Below are 24,043 nucleotides of genomic sequence, written 5' to 3' on the forward strand. Positions count from 1 at the left end.
TATATATGTGCGATTTAACAGGTTGCATTGAAACTTTACACAGCAGTGCACTCTAAGCACTGCTGTGTAAAAACAACCCTCTTTGAATTATTGTGTTATTGGGTCAAATATGAAGTACAGGGTCAGGTTATGGATTTGACCCAGCATTCTGGGTCATGTTCTTCAACATGAAAAATGGGTTCAAGTACTTATCTCTATATTTAGAGATAAAAAAAAAAGAATAACTCATAACTGGAATAACTAAGTAACACAAATAACAGCCATAAATCTATCCATTTTCCCGTAGCTTATCAATTGTGGTATTAAAACTGCGTCATCCTTTTAACGCTCCAGTTTAAAAGCCAGGATGTTCCACGGTAACCTTACTGTGTTTGTTGTAAACAGGCCAAAAGCCTGCAATCTTGTTTTTTCAATCAAGTAATTGACAGAGTGCAGCAACAGGTGGAGGAAAGTCAGTTCTATTTTACTCTGGCACCCAGAGAAAACTCTGGTAAGTCTTTCACTGTCTCTAGCATCTCATTAGTGAGACTTTAAATGACATAAAATAATAGTAAAATAGACTTTGGCACTTTTACACAATGCTACAAATCACAGTTTGGTACATACTTTGGTTTTATTACATACTGCACATGCTAAAATGTTTTTTTTTTTTTTTTTGGTGGAACCAAACAAACTGGGTCACAAACTCTAACCTGGCGTTTGATCAAACTTATGTCCCAATAACAAATGTCCTGCCGTTGAGTTAAAGAAGTAAGCCAACAGTTTTTTATGTGTACTTGCATTAGTTTACACCATTCAATAAACCAAACTCCTCCTCTGCTCCTTGCACCTTTTTCCAGTTGCGTTTCCTGTTGCTGTTCAGTCGCCAGGGAAAACTCCGACTGCAGAAATGGTTCGTGCCGACATCAGACCGGGAGAGGAAGAAGGTGATCCGTGACATGATAATGTTGGTGCTGCCCCGTCAGCCTCGGACCTGCAACTTCCTCCGATGGAAGGACCTAAAGATTGTTTACAAAAGGTGGCAGCACAAGACACGACATGACATACATCTACCGACTTTATATTCAACAGACAAAACACTCCTACAAAACCCTGATACTTTATGTTCTCTCATTATTGATATATTTGTTTTGATTTATCTTTTCAGCACCAACTATCGATGCACCATTTGTAATTTTGGTAATTTCTTGTTTCTGATTATAGATATGCCAGCCTGTATTTCTGTGCTGGTCTGGAGGAGCAGGATAATGAACTTCTTGCTTTGGAGGTGCTGCACCGATATGTTGAGCTGCTGGATAAATACTTTGGTAATGTAAGTTGTCGCTTCACACAGGGGGTTGTGAGTTACTCTGCTGGGATGGCTTAAGTTGCAGCTCTGCTTCGAGTCACGTGAAACTCACAATTCTTCCAATAGGATTTTTGTTCATACACAGAAGGGAAAACTGCACATTTTAATCCACAGCAAAACACAAAGAGAAATGGATTAAATTGTCTAAATTACTTGAGTTCAAGTAAAGAAATTACAAACTGGTGGGGAAAAGAAAACTCCTTTTACGTGAACTCTGAGAAGACCAAGAGTTTGATGAGGCAACAGCCCATAAAAACGCTGCCATCAAGCCAAACGTAAGGAATTTAGGTATTGTGTTTCTTGAATGTGTGTTCCCTTTGACATTAAATAAGATTTTGTCAAAAAAAGACATATCGTGTAGATGATGACTTATTTGTAAAAGCAATGAAAACATCCGAGGGGCAAATCACTTTTTAAACGCACTGTATATTTTCTGTTTCGTTTTGAGACGCCGACTTTATCTTTCATGCTCCTGCTTGCGTTACCGGATTGTTAAAGTTTCAAACTCCCACTAGAGGATAATCAAACCAAAATATTTGTCACCTTAGGTGTGTGAGTTGGACATCATCTTCAACTTTGAGAAGGCCTACTTCATCCTGGATGAATTCCTGATGGGAGGAGAGGTTTTAGAAACCTCCAAATTTGCAGTGAATGTGTCTATGGAGCAGGCTGACACGCTACAAGAGGTATTATAACCTTTGCCACAACATCATATCATGTTGCTTTCATTGTTGCATCTCAAAAGCATTTGTTCTGCATCCACAGACAATGGAGGAATATATGAGCAAACCTGCCTACTGAGTCATGAGAGGATGAGGACGTTGGTGAAAATGTGTTAGTAGTGTGACCCTGAAGGCTCCTTTTTATTCATCTCAGGGTTCTTAGAAGGATTTACTGTTCAGGTGTGTGTGCTGTGTGTCGGTGAGTAAATGGAGAAACACAACACAGTAAGGAAAAAATAAAGTCAATGCTTTATTAACCTCAGGAATGTCACATATGACCACAATTAAGAAAGAATTACAAAAAACACACAGAAATCTAAGGAATTGAACACTGGCTGTGACTGTCTCTGTATGTGTGTGTGTGTGTGTGGAACACTTAAGGCTGGTGAAACATTTACTGTATGCATCGCCGAGCAACAAATTTGTATTCAGCAAAACGTCAAATGAAAATCTGAACACTGATTTTTACCAATAAATAAGAACTTTTTTAAAACCCACAGAGCAGTGTAAGTTGTGTGTGTTTTATTCTTCAAAATACTTTATTTTCGTCTCTCCCACCATCACCTAAACAATATATATTTAAATATGAATCTGTATCAACCCCCTATGATTATATTCCTTTTGCAGTTTTGTCTTCACTTTCTTCTGTCTCTGGGTTCAGGTAACTCAGCACTTTCATCACAGCTTCGTTCTCCGCGCTCTGACTTTGTGTCTCTCCGTCCCTCTCTGCGTCTTCTGACTGTCTCTTTTCTTTTGGGCTTTTTTCCGTGTCCAGCAGGTCAAAGTATTCCTCGATGGCCTTTTCTAAGGAGCCCGTCGTCCTCTGTCCGACTTCATCTCTTTTTTGGGTGGCCTTGCTGTTGCTAAAAGCAGGTTTGGGATAGCGCGCCAGCATCTGAGCTGCTAAATAAGCTGCCAGCTCATCCTCGTCCACCGTGTCGTCGTAGTCATCTCTGAACGTGTTGGGAAGGCGCCGTTGCGTGGGAGCGGATTCCCTCAGACGCCCAGCAGGCTGAGTGTGAAGTTGTGACAGGGAGCTCTTGTGCTGCCTCTGCTTCCTGGCAGGAGCTGGCTCCTCCTCGCCGCCCATGCCCAGTATTTTGAGGATCTCCTCTGTTCTCAGCTCCTCTGGGGTCTTTCTCACATAAGATGATGGGCGTATGTTGTAGAATTTAGCTGCAGGAGTTGTTTTCTTGAAAGAAAACCTGCTCTCTGCTTGCGGTAGTTGATTACTTTTTCTCAGTTTGCCTTGGTCCATTCGGTTTCCGGGTCTGAGCAAGTCCATCAGGTCTTCGGGTGGGATCTGGTATTTTTGGGAGATGGTGAGGAGCTGATAGATGACTCGTGGGTCAATATTGTCTTGGTACTGATTCTGAGGCAACCTCCTCTCTGTCCTCCCGCCCTCTTCCTCGGCTAGTTCTCGTTTTTGCTCCTCTTCCTCTGTTTTTTCAAGCACCTTCAGGAGGTAATAGTCCACCAAGTTGGCCACATCGTCCGCATCACTCGATCTTTTCACTGGAAAGCTGTCTTCTCCTTCATCTTCATCATCCTCTTCAGCTTCTTCTTCATTGTCATCAGTGTAATCAAGCCCTCGGTCAACCTCATGGTTACCGTCCATCTCCTCTTCTTCCTCCTCTTCATCCTGTCCATCCAATGGACCCCAGTCTGTGAGATCTCTGTCTCCGTCATCGTATGCTGCATGCCTCACGCTGAACACATCTTCATCTTCTTCTGCTTCGTCTTCTCCCATGCCATCGCCTTCGTCTTGTCGCTTCTGCAGGATCTTTGCACCTGTCAGCTTGTCCAGCTCGTCAAACACGGACTGCAGCGTGGCCAAATTCTGAGGCGTGTACTTCTCTTCCACGTTCTCTTTGGTGCGTTTGAAGGGACTCTCACGTCTGGGACCTTCTCCGTCCTCTTCCTCGCCACCCTCACCTTCTTCCTCATCCTCAAACAACAAAGGCAGCTTCTTGTGAGGTGTGACACCTTTTTGTTTCTGTGGCATTCTGGGATAACTCGCGCCCATTCCCTCTGGACCTGGGCGGAGCAGAGCTGGCCTGGCAGCTTTCTCCGTCTGCTGGAGAGTGCTTAGCACAGCCTGGAGCAACTCTTCGCTCTTATCCTTCCTTCTCTCATCCTCCTGCTCTTCCTGCTCGTCTTGGGTCTGTGTGGGGTTGGAAGCCAGTCTCAAGATGGCACGCAGCTTCTCAGCGTCATCCATATGGCTGATATCACGCTCTGCAGCGTGGGGAGCTCTTTTGTGGAGACTTTCAATGTACTCCAATGCTTTCAGCATATCTGTGTCAGGTGCCTGGAGCACATCTCCTTCCTGTGAGTCAGGTTCGCTTCCCCGTAGCCTGTGGTCACGGATCGAGGCCCCGGTGACACCAGTGAAAGTGAGGAAAAGGGAGATCAAGAGCGGGCTGGCTAAATAGATGAGGAACGGCCTGTGCGGTGAGGTCTGAAGGAGTGACGGCATGGTGACGTCTGCAGGAGGAAGATAAACAAGCGCATGTCAGCACTGACCTTTATCCATTACAGCTAGCGCCAGGTTCACATGGTGCACTGCTCTGGCAGGGGTCTGTTGTTTTTTTTTTTATTATTGCTGATTAAAAATGTTTATCCCACTGACTGCATAAGAAAAAACTGAAAAAGGTGTTCTGCCTACAACAAAATATCATTAGAATTAAATTAATATATACTTCGAAGCTATTTCTTTTTTTATATATTTTATTTTGATTTTTAAGTGGGAACCTTTTTAGTCAAACTACTTTGTTTTGCCATTTAATAAATCTAGAAAATTATACTGAAAACAATATTTTTATGAATAATATATTTCTGTATCACTGTATTTACATAAGAACCCGCCTGTTGGTGTCATTTGAGCCTCATACTAGGACGCAGTCGCCTCGTTTCCAGTAGCAGCAGCAGCGGCGGTATTCAGCTCCCGTAAAAATCCTATTAGCCGTCAACTTGCTGCTCTCCGGGAGTCACGTCGCCGTTGTCAAGGGAACCCGGTAAAGACTGATGTTCCCATGAAACCTCTCCTTCACCCTGGATCAACCTCCCAACATCCAGTTGTAGTTGTTTTCATTCCACCTATGAAGCTTCTTAACCAAGATAAAGTGTCCTGAACTTCACGCACATTATTTTTACTATTATTATTATTATTATTATTATTATTATTATTATTATTATTATTATTATTATTATTATTAATTTAATTATTTATTTATTTTAAACTATCTTTAGAAGTTTTATTTTATATTTGTTTCCCAATTTTATTCTTTGAATTTTTACACTGCTGCTCTAAACATACCGGAAAGCTCTTTTATTTTTTCATTTTTAATTAAACATATTTTTTATTTGATAGTCAGCTTTCAGTCGACAGAGCGCAAACGTTGCATATAAAATGATCTAAATGGGCCGCGAGAACAGCTTCCTGCGTGCGACAACAACATAACCTCCTCGCCCGAGCATGTGTGGCGGAGCCTCAGGTTGGAAAACAGCTCTCGCAATGTAATATTTTATTTATTTGTTAATTTTTCTTATCATGAAACAGAATAAATGAGCACTTATTTAACTTATGAATGACATTAACATTTAGAGTATTTAGCGCAGACCAGAGTTGGCAATGCCGTTATTAAATGACAACAGGACCTACCTTGTGTTCTTAGTTTGTGTCGAGGCTCGTGAGTGAGTTGAGCATCTCTCTGCCTCGCGCTTGGAGTCTGGTTTCAGCACCGCGGACAGCTCCTCGTGCTATTAGAGGTGTCACCTGACTCGTGCGTCACGAGATACGCAACTCTCTCTCTCTCTTTTATTTGTGTTTTTTTTATGTGTGCGCGCCCGCGAGTGCGTTTACACAAAAGGCACCCCCCCGACGCACGCGCGCTGTTCGCTTGAGTCAGCCAAACAAAGCCTCGCTCTCTCTGGTGTGAGAAGAGTTTCGTTCATACAGCCGCCACCTCTCCTGTCTCAACTCATAATGAAATGAATAATAACAGGACTATATTTAGAACTAAATGTCTCTTTGAAGGTGAGAGTTACAACGCAGTTTTTTTTTAGAAGCGCTAAAGTTAAAAGAGAATTGAACTCCTGTTGCTGTATTTGATGCAGAGGTGAGAATATTAAAGAGTTAGTGAAAGCTTACAAGGAACTGTTCCGGTGTTTTTATTTTTAAATCTGAACAGACTGATTGTAGTTATGGCATCTCAGTGTGTGTAGCACAGGCCTTGACGTTATGCTGTCATTGACTGATGTTGTGTCTCTGCTGCAGCGCAGAGGGACATACACAGTTAAAGTCCGCCGATGACTCACATATGGACTCCGCCAAAGCCCGAGACGGGCGGGGTGACAGAAGGACTGCAGAGATGTGTGTGCGTGCGTGCGTGTGCGTAAGAGAGGATTTTGTGTGTAAGTCATACTTTTGCCTACAGCCACTGAGCTCTACTCTCTATTTTTGGCTGCTTGTCAAATCTTGTCAACTAAGGAGATGTGTGTGCGTGCGTGTGTGTGTGTGTGTGTGTGTGTGTGTGTGCGTGCGTGTGTGTGTGTGTGTGTGTGTGTGTGTAAATTTGCAGTTTCATTCATAAATCTGGTTGCTGCAGCTCCAGCTATCCTCCACTGACCTCATCTGATAGTCTGATGCTTGCGACTTAGTCCTGTTCGCAGCATAAGTAGAGCCTTGCAAAAGTACGAAATTCCAAAAAACTTAAAAATTTTGTCACATTACAATAAACCTTAATGAACTTTACTGGAGTGGTGCATAATTCTGAACTGAAATAGTTATACTAATTCTAAGTTATTTATGTAAAAGTGCCAGGGAAATAGCTTTCATTGAAAGAAACTCTTAAGAATTTGCATTTCTAAATTATCATAAGTCATGTAAGGGATATAATATCAGGATGTATTTCAGAGTGGCGGAGGACCAGAGGTTAGGAAGAGCTACTTGCCGCCCCCTGATGAAATGGTACCCTGGGTGGTTGCCCACATCACCCACATCAGAAACCACCTGCGGTGGTGGCAGCATGCTGTGGGAATCATTTTCTTCAGCAGAGACACTGAAACTGCTCAGAGCTGATGGACAAGTGGAGAGAATGAGTGGAAGAAAAAGAGTTATAGAAAAAAAAAGCCTTGAGACTGTAGTGAGTTTCACCTTCCAGCAGAATATTGACGTCGCACATAAATTCAGAGCCAAGGTGCAGTAGTTAAGATACAAAAGATATTTCTGTTCACAGCAACTTTAAAATGTTTGAGCTATTCTGAAAGGAAAAATGGGCAAAAATGGCAGTCAGCAGACTTAAAATCAAAACTTTTCAGAGTTCTAAATTCTCCTTCCAGTGATTCACAGATTATCTGTCCATTAAGAAACAGATTGAGCAGGAAAACAGTTTTAAAAGGTCAGCCACGATTTCTAGTTTTAGCTGGAAAAACAACATGAGGAAAAAAAGCTTTTACTTTAAGAGAGGAGGGGAAATGACTGCTGAGTCATAGAAGAAAATCCTTTCAGATTCAATACGGGACTTTGAAGGTTCAGTCCTTTTACATTCAAACATTTATCTTAATTTTTAGAAACACAGCACAGAAACAGCAAAGCTTACTTTTCCGCCATGGTTACTCATGGAGTAAAATAAACCAGAACAAAAGACTTCCTCTTAGCCTGAGTACAGTTCTCTGCTTAGTTTTCCCCTCTTACATTTACACATTCTGCAAACACATGTACTGCACCATTTTTGTACTGATAAAGCCTGCGCCTTCTGGCTAATTGCCTTAGGATGTGTTCCTGGCAGCAGTACTGGTAAACAGAAACCAATTACAGCTGCCTCCCACCCACATGTCCACTAAAAAAAGACAGAAGAGTTTCAGGTTAAATTATCTTCCTAACAATTACCAACATAATTTCCCCCCCATTTTGTGGTGTAAATGTTTTGGTGTCAGTCCTTCCTCAGAGGGTGAATTTGAAACTGTTCCCGGAATGGCAAAACCAAAGAAAGATGCAGGTTTGAACACATTTATGCCATTTGTGTGTTATTCTAGCAAGTTTAATTAATCTAACTGGGATTTTCTTTATGTAAAAATCAATGCAGAAGGACAGCATCTGAAAAGTGTGGTGAGTATTTATGTTAAGCCTCATTTACTCTGAGAATAAACATCACCATAAGACCAAGAAACACAGTAGGGGCTATGTTGCTGGGAAATTTGAAGCGCAACAACATCTCACAGATCTCTGTTCAATCGTTTATCAGAAATCAAAACACTATGGCACAACTGCAAACCTACAGATAAATGTCCAGGTAAACTGAAAGGTTGGGCGAGTGCACTATTAATTAATCTCCAGTGGAATGGTTCAGATCAAAAGCATAGTTGTGAGTTCGAATGGCACAATGAATGTGTGACAAAAGTCATATTTAACCCTCTCCATCCAAACTGACTGAGGTTAAGGTATTTTTGCAAAAAAAAAAAAAAAAACAATAATAAAAAATGTCTCTCATGTAAAATCTCAACAAAATGCAGGTTGTGAGAACAAAACAGGAAAACCTTCAAAATATGTGGAACCTTTTGCATGACGGTGTGTGATATGTTGACGTGTGTCATTCCGTTTTTATTAAAACAGATGAAAATTTCTCTGTGGAAGTGTTTTTTTCCAAACATGAGCTGATCACTCCCACTGAACTGGCGTCTCCTCTTCCTACCTCCCGTCTCCGTGTGTTTGTCCCCCCGACGTCAAACCTGCGGCTCTTCATCCATTTTAACTCGGCCTGCCGGCCAATGATCCTGCGTCGTAGCTCAGGCTGTCAGGCTCTTGGCAGGCACCTTGTAGAGACAGAGTGATGCAGGGCGGTAGAGGGAGTGGTTGTGAATGGAGGTTTGACGTCAGCCTCTTCCCTCCACTCCACATTAGTATGGGTTTGTGTGTCTGGGAGTGATTGATGCTTGGTCGTCGCTTTGCTCTTTTAGGTTTTTGTAAAAACATATGATCTACCACCTGTCTCAGAGTCCCTTCGAAATGATATATAACACCTGGTCAGATATGAAAAATGTTGTTTTTTTTTTCTCATGTTTTTACCTTTCTCTGAAAAGATGAAAATAATCAAGTCGTTAGATTCTGAAAATAGCTTGTTTACCTCGTCACATCTGTCTGCTGAATAGAGAAAAGGACAAACACAAAGAGTCCCATTCATATCTAACATTGTTCCCATTCCAAAAAAAAAGATTTAGATGGCTAGTTTCAATTTATTTCCACCGGACATTGTTGTACATGAGTTTAAATCCGTAATTGTGCTGGCTTTTTGTCTATTTTCTCCCTGTTCAGGTGAAAATAGGGAGCCCACTGTAGGCCAAAAATAATTTGCATATCCACAGGAGCATGAGTCACTCCGACTTTCTGAACAGAATGCAGCAGAACCAATTAAGGCACTTTAGCTTCTTATGGAAATCTAAATGAAATGGACCAGATTTGTGTCACGCATAAGGAATCACAAGATGACCTAAGGCTTAAATTCATCCTTTACAGACAGGATGTGAAAGTTTGACCAGGTTCTGCTCCTCTCCCCACTTATTTTTATTTCACTATTTGTAGCTGCAGCAATATAACATAACACCAGGTTAAAATATATATTTTGATTCGGTGGGCAAGACAAAAAAGTATTTAATCGCTTTTAAATTTTCATTGCTAAGGTAATTATTTGTTAACTGTAACACTGTATATTTTTAGACTTAAATGTCAATTTCACACACATACACAATCTTCATCTGACAGTTTGTTTTATGTCAATATCTTTTTATGTTACCTTTCATGGTGCTTTATTACATAATGCATCTTTTTTTTTTTTTGGCACTAGAGTGACATTGTCACTTTCACTTCTCCTCACTTGTCAACTATCCACATGCGCCCATCAGCAGCTACTTCCTGTTAGCCAGAGAGTTGTGTTAACTCAACTGTGAGCTTGCAAACTTGTAAGTAGAGCCCACAGTGCAAGAGAACAAAGCCGCTTCTTAGGGCTCCCAAGGCACTAGAGGCCTCTCATTAATATTTGAATTTTAAGAACATTAAATTTGTTTATTGAGAATGTGGATACGAATAGATTTGATTTGAAGGATATTACCAAGCAGCTGAAGTGAACAATTAATAATCTTGATGTTTACATATAGTATCGTGATCAAGCGACTTACAGCTATAGGTCCTTTGCAGTGGAAAAGAACTATGAAGTGTGTTGAAGCACATACCACTCTGGATTACGCATAGATCAGTTGAGAGACTGAAAAGTTGTGAATTTTGAAGCTGTAGCTCAAATGAAAAAAAAAAAGTGTTTTCCACACTATTAACCTTAAGTCTTGTTGCATTTACCAGGACAGGAAGAGGAAGAAGAACATATGAGCAGCAGCTCATAGCAACCAAAAAAAAAAACTTTCTTATCTAAAAGTAAATATGCAAGTTTGTGAGAAAGTCACAGGATGGACTGGAAAGGTCATATTTTATCACTGAGGATTTGGAGCCACCCTCTGAAGAAAAGTTAGTTTATCCACAGAGCCTGAAACAGAAAGATGAATTTCACGGTTTGTCCTGCTAGAACCTGCAGAACTGCTGCACACTCACTACTGGACCCGACGTATCTCCACTCACCTTACAGCCGATATGACGGCCTGTGAGAGACTTCGGTCACCATCAGAGGAAGTAATTAAAAAAATACCTTGGTGTGCTGTTACAAAGAGGGCTGCTCACTGGGTAAAGCTCAGCTGGAGTTCATTGTACTTAACTCACAAAGTGATTTTGTCTGCTCTGTGTACTGCATTGGGTGTGTAAACAGTCCCAAGCTGCACACAAAGCACACAGAATAAGGAAATGAGGCCAAGAGGAAGACCAAAAATTAGATTTCTAGATGTGGATAAAGAGGGCGTGGAGTTAGTTGGTGAGAGGATTCAGAGGACAGGAATAAATGGAGACAGTTGGTTCATTGTGGCAGGGAGAGAAAAGGCCAAAAGAGAAGAAGGAATACAATACTATGTTAGAAAACGTAGCATAAAAAAATTCAACTCTTGACTGTAGGATGAGGGACGTAACTCTGAGCAGTTGAAGAATGCAAACTATCCACCTCAAACTTTGTTGTTTTTGCATTGATTTTTGCCGCCACCTCCCTTAACGTCATGAACCTGAATACAAACAACATCAAATTAGCAAGTTTTTTTTTGTGCAAGTTAAAAGCAGAATTTTTTGTTTCTGAAATCCTGCAGTGGATATCCATATTTAATCAGTCAGTATTGTTGAAAAGTTGTTTGTGAAAAGGAATACACCTCCGGTCATGAATTTTAACTGCTACAGAACAGACAGAACACAGATTTAATGGATCTCAGATCAATATTTACTAAGTTAGAGCAAAAACTACGTAAAAAAGTTACTTTGCTATTTGGTTTTTTAAAAATGTTTCTTTGTCAAAAGTGATTCATCCTAGAAAAACTGAGCTATTTAAACACCTGAATTGGGGGCTGATTTTTTTTAGGTCTCCCAATTTACCTCTGATTTCTTCCATAAACAGATAAATTAACATATAACCCACATATATGGACTCAAATTCAAGCTTCTGACTTTGCTAACACTACTTGTGTGATGGTTCATCATTGCCATCTGCACAGAAACATTTTCAAAGTATCCCCTGCTGCACACTTAGTTGCTTTGTGCCTCTCGTCCCCTTTTTTAAAAATGTCTTTTACACATTTTTTGACGGAAATTAAATTAACGATCTTGAGCTGCAAGTGTAAAGACAACAGAAAATTAAAAGTTGTAAAAATGATTAAACGCCTTTTTAATTACACCTTTGAACCAATGTTCCACTCACATCACGAAGCAGGACGGCTTTACCACAGTAATAGCACAGTGGTGCATGATCTTTGCTCCTTAATGTGTTCTACATCTTTTCCTCTCTCTGCTTTTCCAGCCTAAGGCAGCTAATACGACTCATAAAAAAGAGGGAAGCTGGGAAAATGTGATGAAAGGAAGTTGTCTGAAGGGATTATAAAAGGGAGGACGGTTTCTTCTTAGCTCTGCTTAACACTCTGTTAAACTTAAAGCATAAGCATCTTCCTAAATATAACAGTGCGGAGCTGCTGGATTCATTTATTTTGTTTCATAAGCAAATTGTTGCTTATGAAAGCAGCCCAGTTCTTTTGCATCCAATTTTCTTATGTCACTGCTTTAAAAAAAATGTAAGTCAGAAATCAGGTTTCCTTTTGACACGTAAGGAAGTATTTTTATTTAACTCTCTCTGATGTGCAAAAATAAACTTGACCTCGTTTCCTCTTCTCAGGCAGATGTGTTGCTACACATCTGGGAATGCTCTGGATGATGGTAAAACTAACCAGCAGTGAAGTTTCACTTTGTAACATTTACAACAACGAAATGCAGATGGAATAGAGTAGTTTTTCTCCAGCGAGGTCCATTTCTTTTAAAGCTGGATTCCACCTTTTGCTCCAAGAGCAGCAACAGGATTTCATAACAGACTGTATAATAATTAAGTTGGTTCAAAGCTCCTAATGATGAGGAAATCACTCAGTCATGTTATTTTGTGCTGTAAAGCTTCATGTTTGGTTTTGCATCCTGAGCTGTGCAGCTAAATTTCTTATTCCATGTATGCACTGCAGTCTCACAATTTCTAACCAGGGACTGAAACCTCGCCTTCACAAAACAGAATGAATGCCAGAGCAACACATAATAACAAGAGCCTTGTAAATTTGTGGGGAAAAAAACAGAAGAAGCTTCAAATAAGTTTGCATAATCTTATTTTGAAATATATATTTTTTAAATTCATCCTCTAATTGGAGTACATTTATAAAAATATCCCATGTTTTTGATAGAATCACTGAAAGCATATGGCCCCATTTTGTGAAGATGACAGTAGTTATTGTTGTTTTATAACGTTTCACATGGGGTTGAATCTTCACAAACTCACTTATATTTTTCAGTCACAGGTGATTTATAATCTTTACTCCTCAAGAGCTGACAGACATAGATAATGGCTGACTTTGTGTCTCAGCTTTCTCTATTACTATATTTCAATATGATTTTGATCATTGTTGTGATAAAAGATCAAATACAAGCCCCCTTTCAGGTTATTATCAGGGCCCACCTCATTATTATTTTTATTTAAATTCTGCCCTCTGATATTTTAAAGAGTTGGTTGCTCTGCTCTTGCTTACATTGCTCCCAGTTTCTCTTTGGGAAGAGAAACATGAAGTCATGCATTACTAAATAGAAACCTCCAGAAACTCTGATCTGTTTAAGTAATGTATATAATGCAAAATGCTACTGTTACATTTATTTTGAAGGTATGTTTTTTAACATGAATATGCTCAATTTAATGACTGGATTTTTCAAGTAAGTCCAATGCAACGCTCTTGATTTATTTTAAGGATTTTTTTACTTAATTTCCAGGGATACTAATCATTTTGGCTGACGCCGAGATGTGTGTGCTCCTTATCCAATGTAAAGGTTTTACTTGAACTTATAAATGTAAATGTAGATCACATGCCTTGTTGAATTGTCCTTGAACCACAGGAAGGGCTATACTGATTGAAAAACTTACAATTTCAACTTTCTGGTGAAACTATCAGTGAAACAGTGGATGCTGCAATACGGCTTGACCAGGCCTGAGGGGTTGCTAGGCTATGATCGACTCCATAATTAGTGAGCTTTGATTGTGTGACTGTTTGCTGGAAGTAATCCCTCAGCAACCTGCTGTTTTCCAGTAAAATCTAAGCCCTGCCCTCCCTCACTTTCCCATTCTAGTAAAAAAAAAAAAAAATCAAATTTAATAAGGTCAAACGTCATATCCAGTTAGCATATCTGCTGCGGTTTGTCCTTCCATCTGACAGGTGTGTTATATCAAATACAGGACTCTGCTACCTTCATCTAATATTTACATCTTGTCTCTACATAGCCCTCAATTAACACGGAGAAGATCAGTTTCCTCACAGATACCATGCGTGAGTTGCAGGTCTTTGCTTCTCTTGATCTCCAGTAAATTGTTAACAAAAAGCACAAAAGAATCATTTCCAGCCCAAAAGAATCCTCCCAGGGCTTATCTGTGTGGAGTTTCCTTATTCTTCGTGTGGATACATGGATTTTACCCTGGCTTTTCCCCCACAGTCCAGAAAGATGTGTTTTAGTTTAGCTGGTTATTCTAAATTATAGGTGTGATTGTGAGCATACATGGCTTTTTGGCTTTATGATAGACTGTTTGTGTGTGCAAAACAATAATAATAATAATACAATTTATTTGCATAGCACTTATCTATCAACTTAAAGAGACTTTAGAGGAGTATAAAAATATCAAATCAAGCAATGCAACAAAACAGAAAAACACACAAATGGGCAGAGTATGCATTAAAGGTAATTTACCAGGTATACCCAGCTCCTGCTTAGATTCGTTGAAAAATATAAAGCCTTCCAAAAATTTTCTTTTCCCTTTGGCTTTTTCAAATTTTTACAAATGTCAACACAACTTATTGTGATGCGTAGAGAAAACCTAACCCTCTGTATCACCTGAACACACCACCCACTCTGAGAAATATGGTAGTGGCAGCAAGATGCTGTGGGAATGCTTTTCTTTAACAGCAAAGAGAAGCTGGTTGGAGTTGATGGGATGATAGATGGAGTTAAATATAGAACAAGCCATGGATAGAAACTTGTTCGAAGCTCCAATAGACTCGAGAATTGATCACAGCTTCACCTTCCAGAGAGAAAACAGCCCTGAACGTACAACCAGAGCTACAATGAAATGGCTGCCCAGCCAAAGTTCTGACTTCAAACCATTTCTGATTTAGCAGCAAAAAAATTGATGTTCTTAAATGCTCTCCACCCACTTGATAAAAAAACACAAAAAACTGCAGCACTGATGTGTCAAAATGTGAAAGTCTGAGGGGAATAAATACTTTTTCGAGGCTCAGTTCACAGTACAGTTAACAATAATAGCTTCTTTTCAAGGGAGTCTGTAACTTGCACCAAAGAGCAGTTTTCACTCTAAGCAAGCACTTTTACACCTTATTTCACACCCTTTCTCTCCAGACCTGAGATATTATTGACAGACGACCACTTTGTTTTGGTTTCTCTGCTCCTGCTCCTCGTCCATGATGACGAATTGGTCCTTTAATTGCTGGATGAGCTCCCCCTCAACCCCCCGTTAGCCGAGCGGTTGCTAAGTGCCCAGCGAGAGACAGGAAGGAGCATTAGGACTGCGGCTGTCTGCTGCATCCATCTGTGACATCCAGTGGGTTAGAAACACAGAGAGAGACAAAGAGGGGCGTCTGGAAGCAGAGTCAGGATGACTCATAGGTCAGATTTGTGTGAGCGAATGTGAAAAGCGCGTTCCTGTGAGCGGATGTGAAATTACATTTATGCCTGTGCACATTATGCAAAGCTTCATTGTGAGTGAGTTTGTTTATGAGGGGAAAATAGAGAGCATTAAGGCTTTTTCCTCCAGCTGTGGGTTGAAAACCCTGATTAAAAAATACATTAGAGACGTTTCTCTTTGATGCAACATTAGCTTTTTAAACTTGTGTCTCTAATCTGAGTCTCTTATCGCCACCCATTGCCACTTAGAGTGACTTAGCAGACTTGAATGTCATGCTAATGTAGCTGTGTGAATTAGACCACAGGAAAATTTACAACAGGGCCATTGCAGGACCAGTTGAGTAAACAGTGCCTGCTGCTTCCTCTCCAGTTTCTCAACACTTCCTGCGGAGGTCACACACTGGATATGTGATCGTTTTGTGCCTGTTCCTCAAGCTTTCGTTTGTTTACTGTGTGCTTTTAGCATCACAGAAACATGGGCCCATATTGTCTCAGCTGAATAATGCTCCTGCATCATCTTTCTTTCAACAACAATGTGTCAGACAGATTGATCCAAAATGGCCGATTTCCTGTTGGGTTTGGACCATGGCTCCAAGAGACATTTTTGTACATCTTGGGAAGTTACACCTTCACCAAATTTCATAATCCTCGACCAAAGCTGGGCTTGAGCTGATTATTTTATGGCGCAGTAAGTAACCTCTACAAAAATATGTCTTATGCTTGTTTCTTAAAACTGTCACCATGTCCTGCGGTACAACACGAGACAGTCAGACATCTGCAGAAACTCAGCGCTCCTGGTCAGATTTGTGGAGTTCCCAAGTTACAGTTCTCCTGTCAGATTCTCCCAACTCACCTCTTGAGCCCTGCTGCTTCTTTTGTGTGGTTTTTTTTAATGAATTCTCTTCATAAGTTTCCATTTGAGCAATGCTTTGGACATTTTCAGATAACTCACTGAACAGAACTTAGTGCAATATTCAAAGCTTGTGACATTGCTTTATAACATGAAACTGCTTTAAAATTCAAATCTGTCTACTGCTCTCTCTGGTCTTTATTCAATGATAATCGCTAACAAGTCTTTGAAGCCTATTATTCACTTCCTACCACTTCGTAACAACGCACTTCTTTGTGCTGGTCAGTCACATAAGATCCCAATACAATAGATCATTATTTGCGACCGAGCAGTGGAAGGATGTAGGTGATATCTTTAATCATTGGCTCCTTAATCATTTCATTCCTTGTTGCCTTCACTCATGCTGCACAGCTTCTATTGAGCTTAATCACTTGCATTAAAAGTGTCTGAAACTGCACAGGAGAAGCTAAGCTGATTAAAGCAGTGACCAGAACTGAACATTACGATTCCCCTTTACTTCAACCGAACCACAAACTTTATTTTGCCCACCGAAGAAGAAGCTTATTATGATGAATAGCCTTTTCGGGAAACACTGGAACCTTTACAAAAACTATTACAGCTCATCTGGCAGAAGGACAGCAGCTCCTCTCTGCAGAAGGAAAATGGTAATCAGAGCGGTGGCCCTAACCCCCATTAAATGGATCAGCCTTCAATACCAAAACAAGGAAATGAAAGATGAAACACTGCGTAGATCTGAGACCCTGAGTGAAAGATATCGGCGGCTTGTGTTTGTGGCTTGATCAGAGAGACGAGACCTGGCACTGAACACAAGCTTTCCCCTGGAATAATGCTAATTATCATCAAATTATTATTATTTTGATAATAATTGCTCATTATTATCAAAAAATAATCATTAACAATTAAAATAAACACAAAGTGTAGGAAGCTGTTTAGAGACAAATACGTTCTGAATGGAACAAGGCGGAGACGTTACAAACTTGGTTGTTTTCCCACACAGAAGCTGACAGGTGTGGAAAAAGTACCACAACTCACAGTGTGACTGTCAAACACAAGAATGTCTTTATTGCTTTTATGCTTTATCCCACTGTCGCCCCTTCGTGTGAAGTGTTATATAAAAGCTGTCAAGCACTTGCCTTGTCTTTCATATTAGTCAAAATAAGCTTTTTTTCTGTAAATACCAGTCAGAATTCGACACGGCCATGCAAGCATGACAAAGAGGCTGAGAGGCCCCTAGAGTTGTGTGACATTAGTGTCCATAATAGATAGATACCAAAACGGAGACATAAGGAAACAATACACCAAGGCACACGCTTAATCTAAGGAAATTACTTTAAATTCATTCTGTCAGTTTGAACCCCTGATGCTGTTTGTTCACTGACATTCTCTAAAAAAAATATCACACAACAGTTGAACTCATCCTAAGATTAAAAATTTACTAATTAGGAGACTTCTGAAGGCGATCGGTGGCACGGGATTTTGTTTGTGGGTGTCACAGTAAAAGAGGTCGAAAACTAATGTATATGCCACAGATTTTTATTTGTAGAAACAATTAAATGCCTCAAGTCCCCCCCCCCCTTGTCAATCTTGCATTGATTTGTGCACGTCTGAAAATGACAAGCACTGAATTCAGTAAAGATTAAAACACACAAAATGGACACTAACCTGCGTTGACAACACAACTCAAGAAGATATCTCCTGGTCCCACCAGGAGCTGGAGGCTAAAATAAATCTGTCCTCAGCTGTCTCCTGCTGAACAGAGGAGGAAGTTTGAGGATCTCTGTCCACTTGCTCATTACGTTTAAATTAAGACGTTTGTTCGCAATAAAGAGAGAGTACGATCTCTTAATGTGCTTTAGAGGCACAGCATATTATGTTTGCAAGCTGTACTACTTCTGTTTCTCATATCAAAGCGCACCATTTTGGAAGAGGTGTCAAACTCAATGAAATAATCAAATAATTTGAAAAATAAATCTGACCAATAGCATTTCTTTAGTGCCATGTTGTAAGAAAGCCTGGTGTGACTCTGCCCCCCTGTTGCGTTGATGCTCATCTCAGCGATTAAGTAGGTTAGCAGATGGCTGATAGAAACTTCAGCTGAGGTCCTCTGGACAACTAAGATGAGACTGAGGTGTGAAGTAGGAGGGCCACAGGATGACACAACAGTGTCTTCTTTAGAGGAGTTGAAAGAACAGGCTTCAAAGACTCAATGGTTCAAAGAACATGTGAAGGAAAAGAGACTGGGGAGGAGTAATAATTAATAACTAATAAAATGCAGAATTACAACATGAATTTTGTACAATGAGCTCTCACTTAATATTCAACAGAAGCAATGTCACAACAGCTATGAATAAATAATCACTAAAGATAAGAATTTGAGCAAATGTGATGGTAAAGCTCGAGGATCCATAATGCAGGCAATTAATTAATTTTTTATAACAATCCTGGCAGCTTATGTTCTGGTTGACATGTAAATGTCTAATTCTTAGGCATTTATTTTAACAAGTTAAACAACAACAACACAAATCAAAACAAAAACAGTGTAATTCTTTCCAAAGTAATGTCACTGAATGCTTGTATTGTTTACTGATGTGAACTTTTTCCTGAGGGATGAGTCAGAAATGTGAAGATGGACGATTTTGCTGCGTCTCTGATTCTGATTCTCTGACTCATCCTGTGTCTGTCTTTAAGTTTAAAAAGAAGCATTTTCATTTCTTCACTTCCTCAACTTGTTCTCTGAACCTCGGATAGGGAGAAACTGCGGTTGGCCAGAAAATTACCAAGATGTTACATACAACAACTAGCAATGTATTTCTTTTGAGCAATCAGCAAGCTCAAGATTGTACTAGCAATCTTAACAAGGGAAGGCTGTTAGCAGTGCATACATGATGAGCATGATTGACCAAGCTAAGACCCTCCCCCTGTCTCTGATTGGTTGTTTCTAACAGGGAGCGGTGTATTTCTGCAGATGCGAGTAAGGTCACAGGGATTAGCCCGAGTAGCTTGACTTTTTATTTTCTCTCTTATTATCTGTCTCATTTTCTACTGTCATGTCACGGAGACATTTTCAACAAATATCCAACAAACTATGCATATTTATAAAAGTTACCAAATGCAGCTTCATGTATGTTAAACCAAAAACAGTTCACGTGGCGGTTCAACAATGGAGTGTCATGTCCTCTGATTACCAATAAAATGGCCGCATGTTTCTAAAGCGAAGACTAACTCTTTCAGCTTTGACTTTAAAAGTTTCTTTAAAAAATTACTATATGGACGAGTCAACCCTTCATGGGATTCAAATGATATTTTGCTGCCTTTTGCGGAATATTTGGTTTCCAATTACTCATGCAGCTTTCACCTGCACTTCTAAATCTTGGAATACAGAAATACAGGCAGTCAAAGACTTCCTCTCTCAATTCTCCTGGGTCTCATATTGGCACACATCGTACTACTGGTGTGCTCAAATTGTGACTCAGACTCTTGACACATAACCCCAGACAGCCACAGGATCAGGCTGAAGCTGCAGCACGAGAACCGCTTTCTTGTTTACAGCAGTTGTGTTTGCCAGCAGCATCGACCGTGTCCGGCTATCACAAATGTAATAATGGGATTTGGTGTGTGGTTGCCATGGAGACACATCTATAGGGACAAGCTATTTGAGAGCAATTAGCCTGCAGAGCTCCATTCACAGAAAACAGGTGTGTTTAAGCAGTCCTGTTTTTCCTCCCGCCCGCTTTGTGTGTCTCGCCGCGGTGTGTGACGCCCGTCTTGTTCCAGCGAGACAAATAAAGAGACATTTTACAACTTTGCAGTCGCTCACGATGATGTTGACAGGTGGAGATCTGGGCACAACCTGGCAGGAGTTCGCAACACCTCCCACAAACCAAATGAAGAGTCACTCACGGTGTGAAGCGGCGAGCTTTTTCAGACCTGAGCTCCCCACGCCTGGTCCGGCGTCTCATGTGTCACCATGTCCACACACTGGTAATATCTCCTGTTAGTCACAGTCCTCTGACAGGACCAGCTCGTTTAGTGGGTGAGATGATATTATTCCAGAAAGGTTCTCATTATTTGAAAAGGGTGTGTGGAAAAAAAAAAAGTTAGATATGTGTTTCTTACTCACTTTAGAGAAAAGTGTGAAAGTAGGCTTTATTTTACATGTGGGGAAGCTGCAGTCCCAGCAGCTCCGGCACATGAATATTTTAAGTTCTGCCTAATTAAAAGACTTTGCTGCCCTCCACATCTATGCTGGGAGGTTGTTTCACTTTCTGTTTCATTCTTTATGATGATGGGCGGAAATCACAAATCTATAAGATACACTACTCAGAAAGATTTAGGGATATTTGGTTTTTTGGTGAAATTTTAGGGTGAACCTAAAATGCACTTCAAACTTTACAGGTGAACTTAATGATATTTTTTTCTAAAGTTTTAAATTCACTTGTCCAACTGTTTCATGTTTCAATACTTTTCTCTAACGAGTTTTGACAGAGTTTGATCCACGGTTAATGTGCCAATAAATCAATAATATTTATTCATTTTTTTCAGAAAGTAGTTTTTTATTTTATTTTTATAATGCATAATTTCTACACTCTAAATGTACTACATGTACTCAAATAAAAGTATGCCACCTCAATAAAAGAGTAATTTGTTTCAGGGTTTTTGAAACATGCTTATTAAGATTGCCAATAAACATGAAGCACTGCTTTTGTTTTTCTTACAAAACAAGTAAAAAAGTAAGCACAAATGAAAATAAAGTTAATAACAGGAAGAAACACATCATTACATCACTACTTCATAACTGACCTGGTTGCTGAAATGTGCTTCTCTGAAATTAAAAGGCGTAACTTTGTATGGAAATCAGCGTTAAAAAAAAAAAAGATTGGACTGTTTTTGAACCTGTGTTGTGAGTTTTGTGCTGTGTAGCTGTGATTCTAATGCTACCAGGTTAGGTTTATATATATGTGACAAGATGCCATTTATTTACCCAGAGATCTCATCAGAAAAATAGTTGAGGTGCATTCCTCAAGTCATGCTGGTAATGATGCAGCTTTATCTGAACCTCTCTAAAGAAAAGCCTTTGGGAGACTTGGCGACGTGCATTTTTTATATTTCCTGTGGACTTCAGTGAAATTAATTAACTTAATGGCTTGAATTTTCAAGCCGGAAAACGGCCGCAGTTCTTCGCAGTTCTTCGCCGCAGTCACGGTGAATTCGTCTTCGTTTCTGTCTTTTCCAACTTGTTGTTGAAATGCTGAGGTTCATCTCTTTCTCTACTTTTAGCAGTGATTCTTCCAGACAAGCTGTACAGATGCAAATTAGCTTTTGGCTTACGTTTCCATAGTAACACTCATTAGGTAAAGGCTTGACTCCAGAGTGTTTGAGCAGAAGAGAGAAAAAAAAAAAACTTTCCACACTGAAAGAAACACGTTAGTTAGCCAACAATCGCGCCAATTTTCTGCTTCTATTGTTGGTGCTGACAGATTGTGTGAGTGTGTTTGATTGTGTGACCGTTGACAAGACGTGTCCGACACCCAACTGGTAATAACCGTGGAATAAAACGGAAATGCTGGAAGAAAGCCTCGTGATAACAGCGCAGGGTTTGCAACAGAAATAATTATTGGAATCTGGCGCTTTATACAAGCAACTCGTAATGAGAAGCTGCTGGAGATCAAATGCTAATGGTCTCAGAGATGACGCGGAAAAAGGTCAGAGTCAATATCATAACACAGAGGGAAAGTTGTGGTTTTTGTATTAAGCTTCAGCAGAGTTTGATAGTATCTCTAGCTCATTTTCTGCTTGTTTGATTCTTGAGCCTGGATTATTATAGGATAGAATATTAGATGTGCAGTTGCAAAACATCCCTCTTCTGCTGTTAATGCTTTACTTTTCATCACCTTACAAAGTACTTAAACATCAGTTCTTCTGTTTCTTTTCTGTTTACGCTCTCCTCAAATCCCCAGTTGGTCGTTGTTTATGGACACTTGTACTGAGCCAGGTTCTGCTGGAGGAGTTTTCCTCTCCACTGTCGCCACATACACGCACAGTAAGACAGATTGCTGTAAAGTCAATGCAAACGATTACATGCTCGTCCAGGAAAAGTGATTGAACATTTTTCTTACTCTGACTTTCAGACATGAAAATGCTTTAAACTAAACCAGTTCACTGAAGCTCTGTGCTTAGAGCCATCAAGAGCGATGGATGACGTTTCTCTGAACCCGCTTGGAGTTAAATTTCGCAAGTTTTGCAAAGACCATTGTAGGAGTTGACCTTCTAAAATACTACCTCCTTCCACATGTTTAAGCAAACTATTTGACATAGTTTTGTTTTTTGTTTGTTTTAGCAAGGACTTTCTTTCTAGATTTGCCCAGAGCAAAACTAGTTATCTTGCAGACAAGTCAAGGATTCTCCGTCCTGTGCTGTGGATCTCTGCAGCTCCTCCAGAGTTAACATGGGCTTCATGGTTGCCAGTCTGATTGCTCTCCTTAAAAGACCTGCCATTTTGGGTGGATGGCCATGTGTAGGTACGTTTGCACATGGAACTTGACGTGTCTGCTGTGTTCTTTATTTCTCATGGCGCCGTTTGTTCTCTAATGTCCTCTGAGAACAACTGGATTAATAAAGAATGCTGTTGACTGCACCTGGATTACATTAATGGGTATCAGAGTAAAGAGAGAAAAATCCAGATGCTTGCCACACTTTTAAGATTTTTATTTACCAACATTTTTGAAATCCTTTTCCTTTTTCTCCCGATCAGACTCTGCTTTGTGTTGATCTGTCACACAAAACACACAAAATCCTAACAATAAAACTCATTAAAAATCTGTGCTTGTAAAGTGACAAATGTGAAAAAGTTCAAGGAGCACAAACACCTTTTGTGCGGCTCAGTAGCTGCTTACATAGCTATTGGGTCATCAATATTACAGAGACAGATTACTGGAACTCCTCTCATATTAAAACCCCATGTGACATAAAGACATTAAATGAAACATAGGAGAGGGGAAGGCAGGAAGGAGGGTGTGAGGATGAATACAGGCAGATAGATGATGGTTTTTGACGTGACTCATTTCCGCATTCATTTGTGTGCGTGTTTGCGTGTGTTTGTGTGTGTGTGTTTGTGTGTGTGTGAGCCCTGGGGCTGCACACAGAGCCCACCACTGACTCCCACAGGGGGACATTAATGACAAACATCCTGCTCCACGGTGGAAGAGATGCTCCATGCACCGCATTTACTCCTCACTCCGCTCCCCGCTCCAGCACATCTGCACTCACCCTGCTCCCGTTTCGCAGCAAAACAGAACAAGGCGACGCGAAAGCCTTTTTCACGCTCTTCGCAAACAGCGCAGTGGCGCGTCCTCTTCAGCTTCCTCGTTGATAACAAACGAATGGTTCTCAGTGTGATTTGCTGTGCTTCTTGCTTGTAAATTATTCAGGGTTGGGTGTTTATCTTGTGTAGGAAATTAGATTTAGAGTGCGTCAACAAGCCTGTATCTGTGTCAATTTGTCTGGGAGATTGGAAGAAAAAGTCTTCCTCTGATGCTTGTCTTGTTAGAGTCATTCCCATTTATTTAATACCTGCGGGTAGCAAAGCAACAGATGACCTATATAAGCCTTCATGTTGAAAAGAGGAGGTTTTCCTTAAGGAAATAAACATGTAATTAACAAGTCAGATAGATAGATAGATAGATAGATAGATAGATAGATAGATAGATAGATAGATAGATAGATAGATAGATAGATAGATAGATAGATAGATAGATAGA

At 40.1% G+C, this 24,043-nt stretch overlaps 2 protein-coding genes and 1 long non-coding RNA gene across 4 annotated transcripts in view; 2 read left to right on the forward strand and 1 right to left on the reverse strand.

The window, feature by feature from the left end:
• The window catches only part of ap1s3a (adaptor related protein complex 1 subunit sigma 3a), a 3,371-nt gene extending 804 nt beyond the window's left edge, over window positions 1–2,567 (forward strand). Inside the window, exons 2-7 of one of the 2 annotated variants that reach the window (XM_017308403.1) lie at window positions 385–490; window positions 743–750; window positions 840–1,018; window positions 1,204–1,312; window positions 1,897–2,034; window positions 2,114–2,567. In XM_017308403.1, coding sequence (XP_017163892.1) covers window positions 385–490; window positions 743–750; window positions 840–1,018; window positions 1,204–1,312; window positions 1,897–2,034; window positions 2,114–2,149 — 576 coding nt within the window. In that variant the 3' untranslated portion in view covers window positions 2,150–2,567. The remainder of the gene's footprint in view (window positions 1–384; window positions 491–742; window positions 751–839; window positions 1,019–1,203; window positions 1,313–1,896; window positions 2,035–2,113) is intronic. The other variant, XM_008426204.2, reaches the window with a different exon arrangement.
• scg2a (secretogranin II a) lies at window positions 2,308–5,842 on the reverse strand. The gene is made up of 2 exons (XM_008426203.1): window positions 5,735–5,842; window positions 2,308–4,557 (listed from the first exon to the last, which is right to left on the reverse strand). The coding sequence occupies exon 2, from the start codon at window positions 4,547–4,549 to the stop codon at window positions 2,681–2,683; it is 1,869 nt and encodes a 622-aa protein (XP_008424425.1). The 5' UTR covers window positions 4,550–4,557; window positions 5,735–5,842; the 3' UTR covers window positions 2,308–2,680.
• A 15,813-nt stretch (window positions 5,843–21,655) lies between these two features.
• On the forward strand, window positions 21,656–22,920 carry LOC103474926 (uncharacterized). The gene is made up of 4 exons (XR_535259.1): window positions 21,656–21,988; window positions 22,244–22,326; window positions 22,415–22,538; window positions 22,624–22,920. It is a non-coding gene; the product is annotated as an uncharacterized LOC103474926 (long non-coding RNA).
• The last annotated feature ends 1,123 nt before the right edge of the window (window positions 22,921–24,043 follow it).

The sequence above is a fragment of the Poecilia reticulata genome, linkage group LG13 (assembly GCF_000633615.1).
Source record: "Poecilia reticulata strain Guanapo linkage group LG13, Guppy_female_1.0+MT, whole genome shotgun sequence".
NCBI classification, from domain to species: domain Eukaryota; kingdom Metazoa; phylum Chordata; class Actinopteri; order Cyprinodontiformes; family Poeciliidae; genus Poecilia; species Poecilia reticulata.

Coding starts and splice junctions, on each gene's coding strand:
- scg2a (XM_008426203.1), bottom strand. CDS start 4,549: ATGCCGTCACTCCTTCAGACCTCACCGCACAGGCCGTTCCTCATCTAT.